This window comes from Antedon mediterranea, chromosome 4 (assembly GCF_964355755.1).
Source record: "Antedon mediterranea chromosome 4, ecAntMedi1.1, whole genome shotgun sequence".
Taxonomy (NCBI): domain Eukaryota; kingdom Metazoa; phylum Echinodermata; class Crinoidea; order Comatulida; family Antedonidae; genus Antedon; species Antedon mediterranea.
Window position 1 is genome coordinate 33,342,810 of NC_092673.1, and position 22,515 is coordinate 33,365,324.

A 22,515-nucleotide genomic window follows, 5' to 3' on the forward strand; every position below is an offset into this window, starting at 1 on the left:
TGTAGAGAAGATCATCATGTACAGTGTACATATGTAAATTGAACAGTTACCCTGCAGCTAATATCGAATTACTTTCTGTCTTTCTAAAATAAATAATACATGTACTATGCTAATACAATGTACTGTGTTAACTTTCAGAAAGAATTATACAATATTAATTTAAAATTTACAGTTTTTATCCGTTTTCATTAATTATAATTAAAATTATATCGACATTAGTACAGTAATTATTCTTAACTGTATAGCATCATACGTGATATGAATATTATAGTATTGATAACAAAGAGACATAAAGTGGACGCGCGCGTATTGTAATTGTCATCAGTTTGTTAACGCGCTTGTTAAACCATGCATGGTCTTTCTCGTGTCACTGCTGGATATTTAATAGCAATCTTTATAAATCTATCTAACATTAAAATCCCTTTTCTAAAAAAGCAAAATATATGTGCCTTTTTACAACAAATGTAGGCTAAACACTATGAACATGTTTAGGCAGACTTAAGTAATACTTGAGCAGCACGCATATATTGTTAGATTCTTTTCGAAGACGGAATTACCATGTTAAGCTCGGCAAATCTGAACTCTGCAGGTAACGCTCCGTCTTGCGAATTATTAATTACCCGCCAGTATTAATTAACTTCGGCGAGTCGCACACATTTATCTTTAGTGCTAGGAACGGCACGAATATAGCGATATATGCTAATGCGTATATATTTTTTCATTTCATTTATTCCACATTTATTTAGTCATCAATTACAGTACATCATAATTACAGTACAACTGAGAACAGGGATCCTGCATAAAAAAGCTATAGCTTCGTTTTTTTGTAGGACCCTTTTACATAAGAACAAGTATATAGAACTTAAATAAACAAAGGTGTTGTTAATCAGCATATAGTGATAAAAAGTATTTTTTAACCTGTTTTTTTATACATTTATTTTGTTTCTTTAAGATAACCGGTTTATTACCCCCATTACAAGTGAATTCTTTCCACAATTTTGGTCCATATATGTGTATAAACTGTTGACTGCAAGTTAGTCTTGTGAAGGGAATTTCGAATTCAGTTTCTGTTCTGAGGTTATGAGTAGGCCTAATACTGTCACAGTAATTAAAAATATTTAAAATGTGATGTGGTAATTCATTGAATTTTACGTTTGCCATAAATCCTATGACGTTTACTTTGTAAATATCATAAACGTTTAATATTTTTTTTTTTGCATTAAGCATTTATTAGCATTAGGCATTGCATATGATTATTATGTATGTGATTATAGATGTTTTATCTAATACCTTAGTTATCAAACGAGTTGCCCCCGCTGCACACACTCTATATCGATCTTTCGATGTCACTTCTCAGTATGATTTGCCTGATCCAATTACAAAATGAATCAAATTTAAAAATCATTTTTTATGAGTTCACGCGGTAGGCCTAACTATTACATTTTCATGAAATCCGCAGTAGTGCACAGACCACAAATTATACCTTCCTTGAACATTTAAAAAAATCAATTTGAACACCAACTTTAGGAATGCTGTTTCATTCATTAATTATTGTAATCCACTAAAATTCCTAGTACAAAAAAAATGACTTTCATTAGGAAAATACCATTTTTTCTTTGATTTCTTTACAAAAAAAAGTAAAATACGCGAAAGAAAAAAATATTGCAAGTATTTTATTGTTATTAACATTCCTGGAAGGAATACAAAAAAATAGTAGATTCTGGTTAAAACATTTTTTTTCCTAATCTATAGTTCTAAAAATAGAATAATAAAGAAGACATTATTACAGATAGACATAAACAGTATAATCTTAAAACCTAAACGACGAAAACCTAACGTTCAAAATATAGCTGCACTAGTAGATACTATAATACTACTGCATCTCGTATATATTATGTATGCGGTTGCTAGCAATTTCAGATCGAATGGGAAACGTGACGTCACGAAGCGCTATTTGAATGTAAAAAAAAACAACGGAATATTAACCGTCTGATCTACAGAATTGCGTTTTATTAGTTTTACAGCCTCTGTCGTTGTTGTGTCAGTTTATTTTAGAATCTATTTTGGTATTATTAAAAAATTATAATACGTTATAGCGCATGCGCAGGAGGACGGTGTAATTTTGTTCTTGGGTGTGGATGGTATTATGGTTTTATGCGAAAAAATACACGTGACTGAAAACAACCAATAAAACACGCACATTTTTGTCATTAAAACACATTTCGAGTCATTATTACAATATCGTGCTTCATTTCGAGATGGGTATAATTGTTGGAAACTAATTTTGGATTCGTGACATGTGACCCGTGACCCAATTAGGCTTACGAACTGTGTGTGAACAGATATATTATTTAACAGTACAGGCCTACATCCATTTAATGATTATTTTCATCCGGAATAATCCATGTGAATGTAACCTAAAGACATTTCACAAATGTTAAACAATGTCGTCACATTTCATAATTAAAACTCTGCTCACGTTCGTCTGCTTCGAGTTACTCCCATGAGTCTCGGCTAGATCGTTACAGTATTGATGATGTTTATAATTTTAATTAATGTACGCGATAAACTAATTATGAAGATGAGTAATATTAGCCGCATCATGTATTCGAAGAATATACTATTACGAACATAGATAGCCAAGGAATACGTTTGTTATTATTGAGAATGAGAATATACTGAGAAGAATGGCGTACAAGAATTTATGTTGTTTTTTTATATACGGATGAAAATAATTGTGAATGAAATAATTAAAAATTAATTAAAAATAATGGAATAATAAAATAATTTATGTTGATGTTGGCTGGTAAGGATTCACATGATAATGATTATGAATATGATTTTTAAAAAGATAGGCCTATTATGAATATGATAATAATTACAACGTTGGATTTATTGTGGTAACGTTATTTATGAATATGAATATATGATTATGCAATGATAATAATTATGAATTATGATGCTAGTGATTAAGAGAAATTCATGATGATATGATAATGATGACAACGTTGTTTTTATGTGTGTATAATTATGAAAATATGATTTATGGTGTAAAAAATAATAATAAATATATCATTATTAAATAATATGAAGAATAAACAATGTCGAAGATTATTGTTGTTATATACAGCAGTATTATTTCATATTATATTATTATTATTATTATTATTATTATTAGTATTATTAGTATTATGTTACCAGATAATTGTGAAGACGACATGACAGTTTGGTGATGACATCCCTAATAAGGGGAGATTTTGTTGATCATACAGTCTTCCTTTATTATGGGGCAGGGGTCATACTGTACCCTAATCACTTCTCAACAGCATTTTAAAGAACAAAAACCGAATCCTAGGCTTAATAAATAACAGAATATGTTTCCGTGGATGGATTTAGGCCTATTTGCGGTATGCAACTGAACGATGTACTAACAGTTATGACTATACGAAACCCAATGGCGTAGGTATTCCGTACATGTATAACCATGTAGGCCTACAATGTACAATACCAACTAACGAAACTATTTCTTTAAACAGAAAGATATGTCCTATAGAAAGGTATGTCGTTATTATTGATACAGTGGACATGTGTATTAGGACTCCTTGGGGATGGGTTACATTTTATTCCGCTATATACAATGAGTGGGCTTTACTCCGAAAGAAGATGATACACACAGGAGCAGTTGGCACGCGCAGCCACCATTGACAACAATTCTCGGTCTCATTGTTATCTCTTATTTTACATCACAGCTTGGAGATGCTGAAGAGGAATGATTGAGATAAGATAATGATGATCCAACAATGACCTTAGTAGGGGTAATATTATGGATTATGAAAAGTTCATCATGAAATATTTATCCAAGATCAAGATGAATATTAAAAATTAATCAAGGTAAATAGCATAAAGTCATAATCATAATAATAATATAATAATAACCGGATTTTTATAGCGCACATACGCTCATGATGAAGATATCGTGATGATTATGTAAATTTAATGATTATGTAAATTTAATGATGATGAAACTTAATCGTGATGAAAGTTAATCGTGATGATAATTAATCATGATGATTATGTAAATTTAATTACGATGAAAGTTATAATCGTGATGAAAGTTAATCGTGATGATTATGTAAATTTAATCATGATGAAAGTTAATCGTGCTGAAAGTTAATCGCGATGAAAGTTAATCGTGATGATAATCCAAAGTTTATCGTGAAAATTAATCATGGTGATTATGTAAATCTAATTACAATGAAATCTAATCGCGATGATTATCCAAAGTTAATCGTGATGAAAATTAATCATGGTGATTATGTAAATTTAATTACGATGAAATTTAATCGTGATGAAAGTTAATCGTGATGATTATGTAAATGTAATTATGATGAAATTTAATAGTGATGATTATAAAGTTCGTGATGATTTAATATGTAAAGTTAATCGTGATGAGTACGTAAAGTTAATCGTGATGAAAGTTAATCGTGATGATGTCGGTGGTGAAAAATTATTTAAGGGGTACTTTTGACCACACAACGTCAGTGATACATTCACAACAATAAAAGTGACAACGCCATTGAATACGTATCATTAAAACTGTTCTCTAAATCCATCCTTTCGAACAAAACGAAGATAATCACTTTTGATAAATACATTTCGAAACAAAAGGTATTACGAACTAAATCATGACACAAGTATAAATGACGTCATTACTTTATTACGTAAGTTGTAATAATTAATTTTGGTAAAGTAATGAGATTTTCCCATGTTAGCTGAGTACATGTTTATATATCTTATTATAATATGTTTGGTTTATTGGATTTAGGTTATCAAATTTCTTGTATCGTCTTCCAAAGTGTTAAAGCTTTTGGCATCTGCATTCTTATTAAAATAATTGTATATAGTATAAAGAACACGACGATACTTGATGGTTGTAAATAATTAAAAATTGAAATAAAATATACCGAAGTGTATAAACTATTGATCTAATTGTTAGGTTATTGTGAAATTCCATTACTACGACCTTTATATAGTGCACTCGAAATTCTGGGTTGGTACGATGAACGATTTATAGTCCGAAAGCACTTCAGCTTCAGGTTATGTTGGATCTAAAAAGCTTGAAACGCGTTAAAAATCCCCATGTGAAAGATAGCCGAACTACTTCATAAATATAACTAAACCTAATAATCTCTCTCTCACTATAAAGTAAAAGCAGTAGCTCATGGGAATCGAACCCCATACATCGACATGTAAAGTCCATAGTCTTATCCACTCGACTACACAGACGGCTCGACAGAAATCGTTTGCATTAGCGAATTGTAGTTAGCTTAATTCTTACGTCACACCTTATAGATATGCCTAATGAATATTCATGTGTATTTTGTGACGTGAGGGGTCCCCAACTTATGTACGAACAGAAATATCGCCTCCCGGGCGCCGTTTACCGTACCTAAAGCGCTAACAATTCCATGGTTCTAGGTTCGCTCCTATGTGGAACATGTGTTCTCGGATAATTAGGGATAAGGACTATAAACCGTAGGTCCAGTACACAATTTGCTCGTATGGACATCTTTCGAGACGAGTAGGGGTTACTCCAGTGAATCGTTTCACAAAAAAACGTCTGTGCCAGGGCGAGTTACCAACTATCTGATATGACAGTGATTAATTTAATGGTAGGCCTAATCCTGAAAATAAAATAAATAATAATAATAATAATAATACCACGGTTCCACCATATAAGAAATAAGATATAACTAGGCCTACTGGGTACGTATATAAGAAAATGGGGGACAATTACATAAAATAGGCCTACTAGTACTCTTAGTGGAATTTCAACTTATTGTAGGGGAGATAGATTCGAGACAAAGGGTTTGAGAGAAAACTGGAACCTACACTATCACAGCATTCCGGCTCTTGTAATTCTTTTTTAGATAACAAACAATCGAATATTGTTAACTTCGCTTCGATTATGATAATTTGCATATCGACAAATAATTCAAAAGCAAGTACATTCAACTCTCATTGCTCGAACACGACCTCGTGTGGCACACCAGTTTCAAAATGTTTACAAAAATCTGAACGCACACGTGCCTAAATATCGCTATTAAATATCGCCATTAAATATCGCTTTTCAATCAAGTAGAACTAATACACAACGGCACGTGATATACGATATTAACCAATGAAATTACAAGGAATTAATCAGGTGCGCTATCATAAAATATAATACGAAACATAGCTTAGGCCACATTAATGGAATAAATCATGCTCTTTTTTTCTATCGAGGTAAATTGCAATATATATCGGGGGTAAATATATTCTGCTGCGTTCAGACGCCAAACATTACACCGGTTAAACATCCGACATTATACCTCCGATGGAAAGTGCTAGGCCACCATGTGAACGGTGGCTTAAATGTAGATTCTATCGTGAGCGATCAACGAGACAGGTCGCTTTCGATTCGCTCTCATAAATCAACTCGCGAAGCATGTGATCGAGGCTTTACTTATCTTCTCCACGATGATGAACACGTTTCCACGAGGACGCCAAATAAATGAATACATTTATTTATAAAACGACCAATTTTTCAGTATATGTAATTAAGATATAAATACTTTAAAAATGTAAGGTCAATTAGTAGTGAATATTCATTTAGTTTCGCGACCTTCGCAATTGTGTCGTTAATAAATATTATGCTTTCAAATGTGGTGGTAGGGAATTCAACATGATTTGAACTGGAAGGGAAAAAAGAAGTAGATATAATTTTTAGAATCCAGACCTGGCCTAGTAACAAGTAACATACCTTTATGTATACTAATAGATAACAATTTAAAAATCGTAGGCCTATTGCACATCAATTCTTCAGAGATATGACAAAACGTTGAAGAGTCGTCAGACAATCAAAAGCACCGCAGTTTCTTGTCTATTGACTACAAACTGTCTATGCACAGCCTCTTCAAATACGTTATCGCTTTTCTACAAGCCAGTTGAACTGCATAGTTCCAATCGGAAGAGAATTTTCCCCTTTCCCCCTTTTTTTTTATAGTAAGAGAGATTGTTTAGAGGGTTCAAGGTTCAATTAATATTTCTGTTTTTGGACATAACAGAGACATTCGCGAGTTTTGTTACCGCGCTTGACCTGAAACAGCCCTGCAGTTTATTGGCTCTAGACATGACACCGGCTGCGAGAGTCGGCAGCTTATAATGTTGGTGTATTAATGGGGGAAAATGTAATCATCATGGTTATCTTTAAGTAGGCTTATAGTAGGCATATTTGATTCTTCATTTAGTAACTAACCTTAAACGCATTCATTAAATCGAATTCCTTAATTTAAAAAAAAGTGGATGACAGGCGGAACCTTAAGGTCCCTATACAACTGTAGTAAGCCACCGCTATAAATTATAAATTTAAAAATCCATTTCAAAATTTAAGATATCATTCTAGCATGATATGAGTCACTTTGAAATAGTAAAGTGTAGTAAGCATAGAGTATGCGTGACATGCGCAATGCAGAACATTGGACCGTGGCATTTTGATGTAATTATGCGAACTATTAGGGTGATGATTAGGACTGTAAATTAAATTCCACGATCGAAGCGAATCTGCATATATTGATGACTATTATTTGACTTGTCAAAAAAATCGTTGCTTGAATAAATACATAAATAAGTCAGTACATATCTTGTATTAATAATAAGGTCAAAAGTTGTTTTTTTTTCTAATAACGGAGGAAGCTGTACAGTATATGTCTTTAATAGTATACATTATACGCATAGTATGAAAGGTTGACGCTTGGTATAAAATGTTGACGCTTGGTATAAAAGGTTGAGATATGGTACGAAAGGTTGTAACGTGATCACAAAGTACACGTTGCGTGTATCTCCGTGCCACTGTTATTTGTATTATTTGTTTTTATCGTTCTCTTTAAATTTAAAAGTCCTTTTCTACAAATTCGACCTGATTTTTGTACTGACAGCATTCATCATGACGACTTGAGAATCTACTTAAGTATTCTGTATTGCGCAATTTTATAAATTAAAGATGAAGATCTACCATAAAAGTGACAAAAAGCAAATAGGTGATAGCTAACGACATAAATTAACAGACAATATACCATATTAGATCGTGCTTGGATATAACAGCCTCGCAAAACGCACGCGAAAATTATTCGTGAAATGACGAATACTTTCGAGGAAAGACAATATCAAAAGGCACATTTTTGTTACCTTTTCCATTTAATGAGATACGAGAAGACAAATTATTGTTTCTAATTTCCTTTTGGAAAATTTAATATCTTCCGGGTATATTACTAAGAAATATTTTCAATTTATAACGTTATTAATAATACCGTAGGCCTAATTATATTCATTAATAATACATATTACAATTGGTGTATATTAGACTATACCACGCTACGAATATAAAGCGTATATATAAATGCCCTAGACCGTGAGTCTAGGGACGACGAAGACGACATTAATATAGAAATGCGAAATAGTTCGTCCATAACATATTATTTAGTAGGTAGTGGATTCTATAATTACAAACTACAACAAAATTAACAAGTTGATTGGCATTCATACGTCTTAAATGTACTACGTTCTAATCAAAGATAATGAATGAATGAAGTGAATCTTAGAACGAACTAATCATTACAGTAATTAGATGCTGATGTGGTTAGGACGGCAAGATAAGTCGTGTTTACACGCACTAGAGTTAAGCGGCGAGGTATTGAGAAGATACGTACAGTAATACTGTAGCGCATTATGCGTGGTTACCACTAGAACGCAACGCAGAAGTATCGACGCAAAGGGCTGTATTGCGTAATCACAAGTGGGAACCGACGACGCAACAGTGCTGCAAAAAGCAGCTCGAGGATGATAAGTTGTGTTAAAAGGAGTTTAAAGATTGTTAGTTTGTTTTGCAAAAAGGAACCATTTTAATTATGGTTGGTGTTACTGACAATTGCAGACTGCAGTAAATTGAGCTGATTTGAGAGCAACTTGTTTTTAATTGTAACTATACTAAGCTGTGTAAAGCTTGGTTCCCACTAGAACGTAACGCAAGGACGTAAACGCAACGCAACGCAAGCGTTTTAACCAATGACAAGCGAAGTTATAGACAGTTAGCAATGACAAGCAAATAGGCCATCGCTTGTGATTGGTCAATTCACTTGCGTTGCGTTACGTCCTTGCGTTGCGTCGCTAGTGGAAACCACGATTTAGCGTGGTTCCCACTAGAACGCAACGTTTGGAAGGACATTTTCTTACGTTGCTTAGATTGCGTTACGTTGCGTAGATTGCGTTACATTGCGTCGCTAGTTGGCACCAAGCTTTAGTGTGTATATCTATAGTGTACATGAGAACGGTCGTGCTAGTTGTGGTCGGTGTGGTTGATGGTTATGACTATTGAAAATGATGATGATATTAATATGATAGAGATGATAACATTAAGGACAGGTGATGATAACAAATGTTTATGACGGCCATGATAAAACACATGTTATTATTTGTTAAGCTTGGTTCCCACTAGAACGTAACGCAAGGACGTAAACGCAACGCAAGCGTTTTAACCAATGACAAGCGAAGTTATAGACAGTTAGCAATCACAAGCGAATAAGCCATCGCGTGTGATTGGTCAATTCACTTGCGTTACGTTACGTCCTTGTGTTGCGTCGCTAGTGGGAACCACGCTTTACATGTACGAGTAAATTCTAGAAGTTTAAGCAGAAATTATGTTCTAAGAGGAGAAATAAGTGGTTGGTTTGTGTCCAATGGTAAACGTGTTTTACACGTTTGAATTAGGAAAAACGAATGAATATCTACAATTAGGCCTAATCAAATTTGTCATATTATCATCGTTTATAAATTCTACTTGTCCATATAATTATGAAGACAATGTTCGTTATCATACCATGAACAGATCATTAGATACACGCTGATTAAGATAGTAACGAGTTGTGTACGCGCGCGTTAATTCTGTGCCACTTCATACGCGTCACTGCCGACATAATATACCTGTAAAAACGCAAAGTTAATATACATAATATGGAACGCCAATATTAGAAAGCCAATGGATATTTATAATTATGCTATGTATTGACTTTAATAACAATGCATGTTCTATCCTTGACAATTACAAGTTATTGATTATTCGACGTGACATTTGACATGCAAAACTCAATGGACTGAAGAGCAACGACAACAGCCTTGTCATCGTTTGGAATTATAAAAACTCATTTTAAATTGGATTAATGTAATTACTCTCGTCGTTGGCTAATATCTAAAAAATTAATTAGTATCGAATATAGACCTAATAAATGTGATGTTTTGAGTGGCCGGAAAAAAAAGTATGCGACGTACTAGTGTGAATTATCGGATCGCTTATATATATTATTTTCTTGAACTGGATTAAAGTGGATTACACTATTTGGTCTTGTAGGCTAATTATGAAATGCATAATTATGAATAGTAAAATGATCTCTTTATTTCCTTTATCCATGTATCATCCTATTGTTAAAGTGGTATCATAGCAAATAGTTTGTTAGTAAGTCTGTCAGTATTGATGCCTACAAAAGACCAATCTCAAATTTACGGCAGAAATTATATTTTTGAGTCCAGTTTGGTGATTTAGTAGATCCGCCCTTGTATACAAAAGTGAAATGCGTAAAATATAATATGAAAGAAAAAGGAGTAACCATACAAACAATGGAGAGGTAGACCTACAAACATACATATGGGATTGACAAAAGATCAATGGATGTCACTGTTCCGTAGACCTAACATTTAGCAGAAATTTTGCGCCAGGTCGGACCATGCCAAGAACTATCTAAAATAAGATACTATAGGCCTAGAAATAATGAAACCAAACACGACGAAACAAATTTACGACGAGAAAATCAGTATTATCATTTTGCAGTCTATAAATCATAATGATAAAGGGACTAGGCGTTAACACACCAGACGCATTAACAGTATTCTGAATAAGATATGTGAAATAAGTATAGTATACAGTCATATTGCTAATAAACTAGGCCGTTGTGGTCATCCCACTAGGCCGTTGTGGTCATCCCACTAGGCCGTTGTGGTCATCCCACTAGGCCGTTGTGGTCATCCCACTAGGCCGTTGTGGTCATCCCACTAGGCCGTTGTGGTCATCCCACTAGGCCGTTGTGGTCATCCCACTAGGCCGTTGTGGTCATCCCACTAGGCGTTAAATACACAAAGATCCGCTGCATCAGATACATTAGAAACATTAGAAATAAATTAACTAGGCCATGTAGGCCCAGGCGTTAATACAACAGGAGCTACATTACAGAAAAATGCCATGTGTAGTTAGTGAAGAGATAGTCAGACATGAAATGGTAAAAGACCAGCTGCTGGGCCACTATTTAACATCTGTGAGAGTGACAAAGTTAATCTGGATACTTCTTATATTAATGCATTATGATGACGATATAAAACTGTTGCATAATTCATGAGAAGCAATTATTCATAAGAATATGGAAATATGTATCATGCGTTATGTGTTGATTTCTGTTGAAAGCAGAATAAAAAGAAATAGTGATGGCCATGCATGAATATTACTGTATATTATAATACTATTATATAATATGTTATATAATATATGCATTTAAAATAAATAAGTTGACATAAAAAGTTCCCGTTGCAATTTATACTCTTCTCCAGGTAACTAATAACCAAAAAAATGGTAGGCCTAGTAATCCAACGTATACACATAATTACAATACAATTTCAAATTGACCAATATATAAAGTCAAATAAGAACGAATTTCAGTCAAATAAATTAATACAAATGTCAAGCAAAACGTAGGCCACAAAATAATATAAAACATTATCAAAAATATAAGTGTACGGTCGATAAATACGTATGAATAGTCTGTCATAATAGGAATATCCTTCCACGAATAGCTGAGTAGTATATAATGATTATAATATTATAATTACATAGAGACGGAAATGTCAAAATCTTCAAATAAAGACGAATAATAATAAAGTTTACTTGCTTAGACGTTTTTAAAATATGTAGCAATGTTATCATTAATTTCTAATTGATATTTTAATTAATCACACTATTCAAAGAAATAGAATCAATTGCTTCGTGTAGGTATTATACGGTACTAACCGAATGGGTGGGGACGGTGCCTATCATATTATATTCAACGTCAATAAATATTATAATTAATACGGGTTAGATAACGCAATGTATGACAGATGCTTTGAGCATCGTCTAAGCGCTGGTCAAACATAGAGAACGGCTGTTAGGCCTAAGTAACTGTATACGGTATTTTTAAAGGGGCGTGATGATGCATACTATCACACGGTAGAATAAGCCAATATTGGGACGCGTGCATAAACTGATAAGTCATAAAAAATGAACTGATGGAATTTTCGAACAATTTGGATTTATGATGACATTAACATTAATGTTTAATAATAATAATGTATAATGAGAGGTATTTAAGGGTTATTGTACGGGGGAGTGATTTGCATATTTTAGTATTTACATTCTTAAATTGCATAGTAAAAGAATAATAAAAATAATAATCTTACCTTTGTTAACTGTAGAATATAATCATATATAATATAGAAAGCAAATATATAGAATATCACAAATAATAAAAAAATCAATAGATAAGGATATGGCCAGCTTATTACCCAGTTGGCGCACCGTCGTATAAAATTCTCCTCGCTCAATATGAACAAGGCTCTGTTACTGCACAGGAAATCCCAGATAAATCGAAAAACGGTTCTTTTTTCCTGGGTCTCGGCCGGCGCCCGACCGCCTCCTTCCCCACCATTTGGTTTGTACGCTACCTCCATGTTGCTCGTGACGTAACCGGCTGTTGTCAAAGATGACATTCTGATGAAAAAAGAACCATTATTAACGCGTCAGTCTTAGATGTACAAAATACAACAATTATAATATTACATTCGCCTGTCGTTTCCGTCTGTCTTAACTGCCAAATTTGTACGAAAATTTCTTTTTCAACAACAGCATAAATTCCTTGGTTTATTGTAGCGCGGCTACGCCATCGTTTTTGCCGCAGTAAAATGTATAGAATCCTTAGTGTAGCAATTAACGTGTGATCGCCAGCAAATGGCTCTGTACAATGTTATTTCCTCGCTACAGCTTCTAGCTATGATCACCGAAGCAGCCAAGCGAAATACATATTTATTAATTAATTATTTATGCGGGTTACGGAGTAGCTCGATATGCGGGCGGCGACGATCGACAAATTCACACTTTAAAGAGGCAGTCACGTTTAAAATAAAAACTGCAACATTAATAATCATACATTTTAAATATTTATACAACTTCTGTCAACATTTTATTTACTGATTACAGCATTGGTCTCGTTGGCTTATACGAAACGCTTGACTGCACAAACGCAGTTTTTCTAACAATAGCAGACATTTTTAGAACAATACTTAGCACACGACACAGCTAATTTGCTTATAGATTATTAACATTTGCTCATAAATAATTCATTATTACAACTAGATATTAGCATAACTGAAGGAAAACAGTTTTTCATTTAATATTGGTTTAACTTTCTGATGTTTCCGATAATAGCAGTTTTATATAATAATGTTATGCAAATTGAAAAATTGTCATACTTGTCTGATTAAAAAAAGGGATCTAGAATACGAGGTATTCTCTGTAAACAGATTTGGCAGGGATGCCTATCCCTTCCCCCACACTAAACATTCTGCCAAATAGGGGAGCGCGAGTAAGTAATGTGACATTTTGGTTGGAACTTTTTTTCCGCGGAACCCAATGTAACTCGGTGATACTTTAATGCTCAAATTGAATTCTAAATTTTGAATCCTCAGTACTGCTGGAGGAATGATTGCAATTGAGGGCCATCTATTGCCGGCCCTATTTTGTCCGCCATTAAGGATCTATTTTGGAACATAAAACGTATGGTAACTCCAATTTTGGACCACGTATGAACTTTATTTCGTTGTCAAATCGTACAATATCATGACCAAGTCCGATGGTACAATTTGTACTACTAGCAAATGTTGGCCATATTTGATTCCAAGATGGCTGCCATTAAAATGTTGCTGGATTTTATGTATTCAATTATCTATACTTAAAAGTAAGATAAACCACTGTTTATAGGTTGATATCAGGTTTATCAAACTAACTATGGGTATCCTATAAAGCACTGCCTACACTATCAAACTAGTTTGACAAAAAAAATGTGATGTGCCCAAATATGGTGGTAGTAATATGCCCAAATATGGTAGTGTGGCATCATCATGTCCATATATGGCCACATTACATTTTGTTGTCACATAAAGTCTGATAGTGTAGACAGGGCTTAACGCTTATAAAAAAAATTGTGTTCCTGTATAATTATAAACATTACATACACACATCTTGTTTTAATCTCCTTACTAATGTAGCGAAGGATGTTAATGTTTACCAATTTTGATTACTTTCTTAGAAGAATTGGTCTCGGTAGTACAGTTTGAGGTATTTATGGAAAATAAATTCAACAGGGATGGACAAAAGATGTATAAACGTAGATTAAGCCTACACAGTATTTGGAATGTGAGATATTAAAATATGGTACACAGTAGAAACCCTCCTGAACACCACTTTTAATCGGGGACATCACTTCTATTTGAGCATCACTAATATTTGGGGAAACAAATCCTATTCAGGGCATTCTCTATTAACGGGACATTTGCCAGTAAGAAGAACAAGGGACAATATGTTTTAACATTACGGCAAACTCCTAGTGGAAACTGTGTTGACTCCCAAAGGTGACCACAGTTTTACAGTCTTAAAAAAACAATGATATTCAGTTTTTAAAGAAAGAGCCTTCCAACGATTACAAGACAAACTATACTGTAAGATGTCCTCCTAAAACAACACTTTAAATAGAGACTAAACAATGAATAGGCTTACTTATTTAATGAAAATTGTTTTAAAATATAATAACACTACCCCTTTAAATTAGCAATCACTCGAGAAACTGCGCATGCGTATGAAGGACGATATGCTCTGTACACATGCATTATTATTGGTTTTTCTTCTTCATAATAAGTTCATATTGATTCGGGATGTTAGTAAATATTACATGGTATCACTCTATTAATTCTTGTTAGTAATTTCTAGCAAAGATGATTCTGCTCGGTTTAAATCATGTTTGAAACGAATAATTATAATATTTTGATGAAATGAAGAAACTGTATATGCGCAGAGAGCTGAATTTATTTTGTAGCGTGACGTTGCATGGCAATTACATATCATTTGGTTATTCGTCGTGTAGTATGGGTAGGATGATGGGCTATATAAAGGAGATGAGAAATGTTATAGTCAACATCTTCGTGGAATATTTATATAGACTTAAAGATGTATTGTCCCCCTGAAAAAAATGGTTAAATATGCCCTTTTAATGTCACATACTAGTTATGTTGGAATTCAATAGGCTTTTAGTTGGATTTAACCGTTTATTTTGTGTTTTTATAAGTGAAACTTAACGTTTTTAAGGGTTTTTTTCTACGTAAGGGATTAACTTATATAATGAAACTGCGAAATGGTATAGGCCTATTCAAAGTGTTTTTGTTTGTTATTAATCTTCATTCTTCATATTTTTTGGAGGTGTGCTAAATTTTAAAAGACAGTTAAAGTATAGGCCAAAGTAACAGCCTATTAAAATACATATAATTATAAATATAATGGTGATGATATACTTATTGTAAATTCACTACAAGTCCTTATTTTTAAAATTAAACTTAGGCCTACAATATTGTAATTTCTTAATCAACCACTACCGTATTTATAATTACAATATGATTGTAAACAATACGAACAATACATCTACCGAAAACATAATATAATTTCTTTTTGATTGATATTGTTTAGAGCGTATTCATCGAACTATAAACTTAATACAATTATTCATTAATATTCAATAACGTTTACAGTCACTAACATGCGCGATGTGGCATGCGCAGATAGAGGTGCGCCTTACGGTCTTATTCAGACGATTTTACGTAGCGACATACATACATTATACGTTTGCCGTTAAAACGCATAATATAAACTGCAGTAAAGTGGCGTGAAAGTAGCTGTAATTTTGTCACTGCCGGTCAGTGCTCTCGTGTCAATAGATACTTGTCAAATGTGACACCTTTTGTGATAGTGACACGCGACAAAGTCATTGATATACAGTTAGCCGGATGCCAGAATCGACAGCAAAGATCAGACAACGCACCTGCATGTATATTGTTACAACAATCCGTTAATCACACCAAAAAGAAACACTAGTACACGCGCGTATAAAAACCGGTAAAGTATTATCATTGTTTAAACGCGCGCGTAACACATTATTATGTGCCCGCTTAGACTTTATTTACCCAGGTAAGTTGTTTTCACTTACCACCCGGATAAACTAACCTGAATGGAACCTGTTTCTCCATGATTTGCAACTTTGCAAATAAATATATGTATCTTGTAAGCTCATCATTTATTTTGTGATGGATACAAAAAATGATTTTGAAAAGAATACAAAAAGGGCATAATGGGCAATAACACCCACTCCGCCGACACAACCACAACAAAGCGACGGCACCGCTTCAACAATACTGAAACCAATATCAGGTTTAATTTAATACCAAGTGTATTAGAAACTTCTCCAGAAGAGATAATTTGTATTCACGAAATCATTTCCTAAGTGCTAAGCCTGTGGAGCTGCGAAGAGGAGCGGTGCTTTAGGTACCCGTTGCCCCGTAGTAATCTGTACGGCCAGAACGAACAACTGTGAAAACAAGGGAATAGCACGCTAACGATTAAACACGTGTCCAAGTGTGTTGTAATATAAAACTGTATTATTAGTTGGTATATACGGTGTAGGTGGTAATTGATAATTCAAAAATTAAAATTTGAAATGATTTTACCACTAGCTAAAGTTATTGAAGACGAAATTGAGTATTGGGTGTTGGGATTGCCTACAGCCTTTTTTTGTTGATGTATTAAGGCCAACTTATAGACGAGTGGTAACGGTAAGCAATAATCGGAAAACAAAAAATGTAGAATCTTCTTTGTTGTTTCTTATGACCATTTACACAAAACGCGGAGCGAAAACCGCTCAGGATAGATACAGATTCTACGTGTAACCAGCTACGCGCTTGTCTGTCTAAATTGGCGTTTATTGGTACAAAATATAATAATCAATAATTGCTTATATTCACCGGTAAATGTTAGGTTATTTTGAATAATGTATACCTGAATATAATTTTAAAAATAATAGTACATTGCAATACACATTAGAATAGTATTGATGTAAGCCTACACAATAATTATGCATGTACAACGATGTAATTCATTAGGGACATAAGAAGACGGCATGTTGCGGTATGCACCATCAAGATTGTTTTCTACTTATAGTCAAATTTATTCACGAGGAATATATATTTACGCAACTAATCAGAGATTTGCCTAGTGGAAGCAATGCTTAAAGGAGAAAATAAAACGTAGGAACGAAAGTAGATGAATGAGCTATGGTGTGCCAAGGGTTAATTAGCGTAATGAAGACCCCTTAAGTAGAAGTGAAATCCGAACTAATCAGCGGTTCATAGACCTTAAACTTGTTCAAGTAATTGAAGCGTATCATATTCTAACCCAAGATTTGTTCCATGATGAAGACTAGATACACCGTATGCGTCCGACCTTAACATCAGACAACCAAGATAGAAGCTTACAACTGAAACAACATTCATTTAATTGAATAATTATGTAGTGCTAGGGGGTCAATTGAATGTCACGCATGCGCAGTTTAATTTCAACAAAGTTCCCTTACCCGTAACTTGCAAGCGTACAGTATTATCATTATTATAATCTATACCACAATGTTATTCTGCTAGTAAATACTATGCAAGACTATTATTTGACTGGTAGATGGACATTAATTAATTTCTATTTATAAATTTACGAATTTTATTTTGATTTGATTGAGACAAACATTATTCCCACAGGGAAACGCACGAATGGAACGCATTTATCTATCTAGTTCGCTATAGTGTTCTATATGCGTAAAGGCCAATTTACACAGATGGGCGGTAACGGTAATAGAAATATAGAATCTATGTAGTATGTTATTGACTATGACGATTTACATAAAACGCCGATCGAGCAGCCACGGACGGGAGGTTTCCACTCATATAAACAGATTCTACGCGGAAGTTACGTGGGTTTCCACTACCTGTTGCCACTCGTATGTGTAAATTTGCCTTTACAATAACAATAGTTCATAAGGCGGAGATCCTTGCCACGAGCCGGTGACGCGTGTTGACCTGTGGTGACGCGTGTTGACCCGCTGACGCGTGCCGATAAGTTTCCAAAATACTATAAACTACAATCTTTACTTCCGATTGAAATATATTGGTCCTTTAATGGAGAGTTCATATCATTGCTAATCTTAATGCAATTTAATCAAGGGAGGTGTAACATAGAGAAATATATTTATAACGCCCTGGTAAACTACATATTAAACGGTTAGGATCAGGAAGTCTGTGACAAAAATATGCACAATCCGAGCGAGATTCGAACCCGGATTCTACTACTTGACATGCATACATCCTACCATTAGACCACTTAGGCTTTCATGGTGTGTTATATATTTATTGAAACAACGCTCGTCAATAGAATGTATAACGTCACAACTTATAAATATATAACTTATAACGTAAAACATAACGTATATAACTATAATAACAAGACGCGCGTGTGATAGCATCCGTGATTACGCCAAATTGAAAACAAAATGGGGTTAGTCACGGAAGTTATCACAACACAAAATAGTTGTGTTAATTCATTATGAAATATTAATTTACAAATCGTCGTATTATTAGCTGTACACTTTGTTTGTTATTCAGTCATAAACAGACGAACCAGATGACATTTTAAAAGTATCAGGCATTAAAGTAATCAATTTTATGAATATATTAATAAATTAAATATCCGTTATCATAAAGATCAACTTTAATTCATACAGTTACGTGATCAGCTATCATAAAAATATGAAATTGTATGAGTTAAAGATACCCAAACACGTGAGTCACACACTTTTCTTTTGCAAATGAATTGTATTTCAATAAATTTTATAAATCATTTTTTTTTTCACATACCGGTGGATCTGAATCTAATTTCAATTATTTTCGCAGACAATATTAAACGAGAAGTATTCAATTTTACGTTTTCTACTTATTTAACCTAGAAAAACTGCGGAGTGTACACACACTTTTACACACGCGGACGTTTTGTATCGTGGGTGTGAAAAAGTGAGGAACCCGGAGCTACCCTTTAAGCCAATCGAATACGGGTATAAGTTTACTTTAACGGTTTACTTTTCTGGGTTTTTTTATATTTAATTTTTTTTTATTGGCAATCAGATGTTGTGACGTCATCTTATGGCCAGTTGAATATAAATGATGAAACCGCCACTAACAGGTTGAATAAATTCATGCAATTCAATGCATTAGTAGAGCAATCGAATGGGCATTTATTCGCAAGATTTATTTAAAATTAATAATTTATAAAGTTTTTAAAAAGATATCTTTATCAACTGGAAAAAATGTCCTGGCCTCAGTGTACTGTAGGCCTACTAAGGACGAATTCGAAGTGACGTAAGCAAAAGAGTAGATGGCCAAAGCCACTGTGGTACCTACGGATGATCCACACGTAGGACAGTGCCCTGGGCTATGGCTACTCTTTGGATGATGTCTAAATGGCATAGCCAAAGTCATGAGATGAGGCCTAGGGAACTGTAACCTACGAACCTAATGCAAGAAACGCAACACAAAGACGTGAACGCAACGTAAGTGATTTGACCAATCACAAGGCGATGGATTATTCGAACATTCGGCCGCCATTGGTCAACTTCAACGCTGTGTCTTCGTCCGTGCGTTGCATCACGTCCGTGCGTTGCGTCTACGTACTTTTCGTTGCGTCTATAGTGGGACCAAGTTTAAGAACGGGGTGACATAAACAAAAAAGTATAGCCTTTAGCCTAGGAAAAGAGGTCTACGAACCTATAGAGATAAAGAGTCATCAGCAAATGAGTGTTATGACTAATTCAATTAATTTGGAAACAAAGTTTAATAATTCATCTATACGATATCGTTTAGAATAAAATATGACACATGTCAATAAGGTAAGTGTGTAGGCGTTATCAGTTTCTTAAAGAGCGAACTTTATACATACGTTCTTCTTCTAAAATAGCGTCAACATGACGAGATGTAAGCCCACGCTGAAATATAACTAATATGATGGTGGCAAAAATTAACCAGTGTTATTTGAAAAAAAGCGTAAAGCTCTGTGCACACTATGTGTGTGATGTGCCTATATATGGACACGATGACATCATATCACTGCCATATTTGGGCACATCACACTTGTTGTTGACAGTGTAGACAGCGTTTAAGACCTAAGAACCGAAACAGTGTCAGGTCTACAGCTCTTATTTTGTTATTGTTCCAAATTCCCAGGCCCACTAAATTTCGAAATGTACAGTGCAAAGGAGAGGATATTATGTTAAGATCAGTGCTTAATGCAACTGAATACAGAGATAGCCAAGTTAAGATCAGTGCTTAATGCCACTGAATACATAGATAGCCAAGTTTTCTCAACAAATACGACGACGAGGATGTCCCAGTGTGCTGAATTTAATATACAGCGCAGTTCGTCACAAAAATGATGCACACTGAATATAAAAACTGACTAACTTATGCTGCTCAATCGATACACGAACGATATCATGTCTAGTGTCAATAAACAGCGGGCACTATCGTGAATTCTGACAGAGAGCTCTATCCCATGGGAAACTGAGCCTCCTGATACTATACAGTATAGCCTCTTCTCTTAAAAGCGTTATGTAAATGGATTTCTGCCAGCCAACGTGGTCGTTAAAAGTTAATATTTATGGGTTGGATGCTGTGGTATAAGCCTGTTGCAGTCAGCAGACACGATACTGTAGATTGTTTATGGTTATTAGACATAGTAAGTTAAGTAAAGTCGGCTGGTATGCTCAGCAAGGTACGAAAGAAACCGCTTCATTTCTACATGGTTAAATATATTTGATCAGTTTAAGTTAAAGAATTCAAATTGTATGGATATATTACAAACAGCATCTTGACATTTTAAATGTATCATTGCAACGTATGTTGGTAAAAACATGAGCGATCATACAAACGGCATTTGTAACAAATGACGCATACAAATCGAAATACAAATGTTAACATTTTAATACGCAAGTATGGCTTCACTAATGACATTACATAGTTTTTGAACGGTGTTCTATTAGTGGACATCTGTATACATATCTTAGTAACGAGGAGAAGCGTTATATGAATTTATAAATATACTTATTTGGATATTAAGAGAGGCATTAGAACTATTTTCTTGCCTTTAGGTTTCTACAAGTTAAGAAATCGTTAATTCGTCAATGGTAAAAGAGACATTATATTATTACGCGCGCCTACAATTATTGATGATACGAGTCTTTACGCGCGCGTCGACTTCTGTGTTAAATTCCCTCTTTTAGGTCTACACAGCAGGGCTACTGATGCATTTGTATTCGTACATAATATTAAAGTATGAGCTTTTTGGATCGAATTGTGTACCACGTCAAACAAGATGCCTTTATTTAACCATTATTTAACCCAATTGATGCGTATAAATATAATATAAACTGATCATTGTACCTTTCAATGCCGCTACTGTAAGATCAATACATTAAATGAGTAGGCCTAGTTGTAGCATTTTACGAGATATCTGTTCAATAAATGATGATATATTTTTATCTTACTCCTGAATTAAAATATATGCTTACGACTAAATAGACATATATAATGCGATGTGTTCGTTTTTAAAGTAAAATTGTCGTTTTATACCGAATGAAATGATAGTCTGCTGCAATGTATATACCAATATCGTAAGGGATCATCTGAGAAAATGTTACTGTGGGAGGGAATGTTAATTTTTCGCGTGGCAATATAATTATTGATGGCGACTTAATCCTATACGATTACTTGGTCATTAATAAAACTCCGGGATCGTCTCCTATATTTGTATTTTCTTCATACATTATCAATATGAAAGTGGATGGACCGACTAACCGACCGACGGACATACCAACGCTAAAGCTCTGTCTACACTATCAAATTGTATGTGACAAAACAATGTGATGTGCCCATATATGGACTCGATGATGTCATATCACTACTATATTTGGGAATATAACTACCATATTTAGGCACATGACAGTTTTTTTTTTCAAACTAGTTTGATAGTGTAGACAGAGCTTAACATTCCAAATTATATTCAATGACAAATGGTTTTATTGAGAAAGATTTTGAGAAGTTATTTTCGACAAGTTTGGTTGGTTTTCAGGGACTGCTCAACCTCCAGAAGATATATATAAATGTTGATTTGTTGAAAAGTAACTTTCATATTTATTTGTTCTCTACCAACGAGAT

General features: G+C 34.0%; 1 protein-coding gene across 17 annotated transcripts in view; it reads right to left on the reverse strand.

The window, feature by feature from the left end:
* LOC140047359 (voltage-dependent calcium channel type A subunit alpha-1-like) overlaps window positions 1-22,515 on the reverse strand; it is a 131,026-nt gene that overhangs the window by 84,582 nt on the left and 23,929 nt on the right. For all 17 annotated transcript variants that reach the window (XM_072092323.1, XM_072092331.1, XM_072092329.1 and 14 more), the window contains exon 3: window positions 12,665-12,883. In XM_072092323.1, the coding sequence (XP_071948424.1) occupies window positions 12,665-12,883 (219 nt within the window). The remainder of the gene's footprint in view (window positions 1-12,664; window positions 12,884-22,515) is intronic.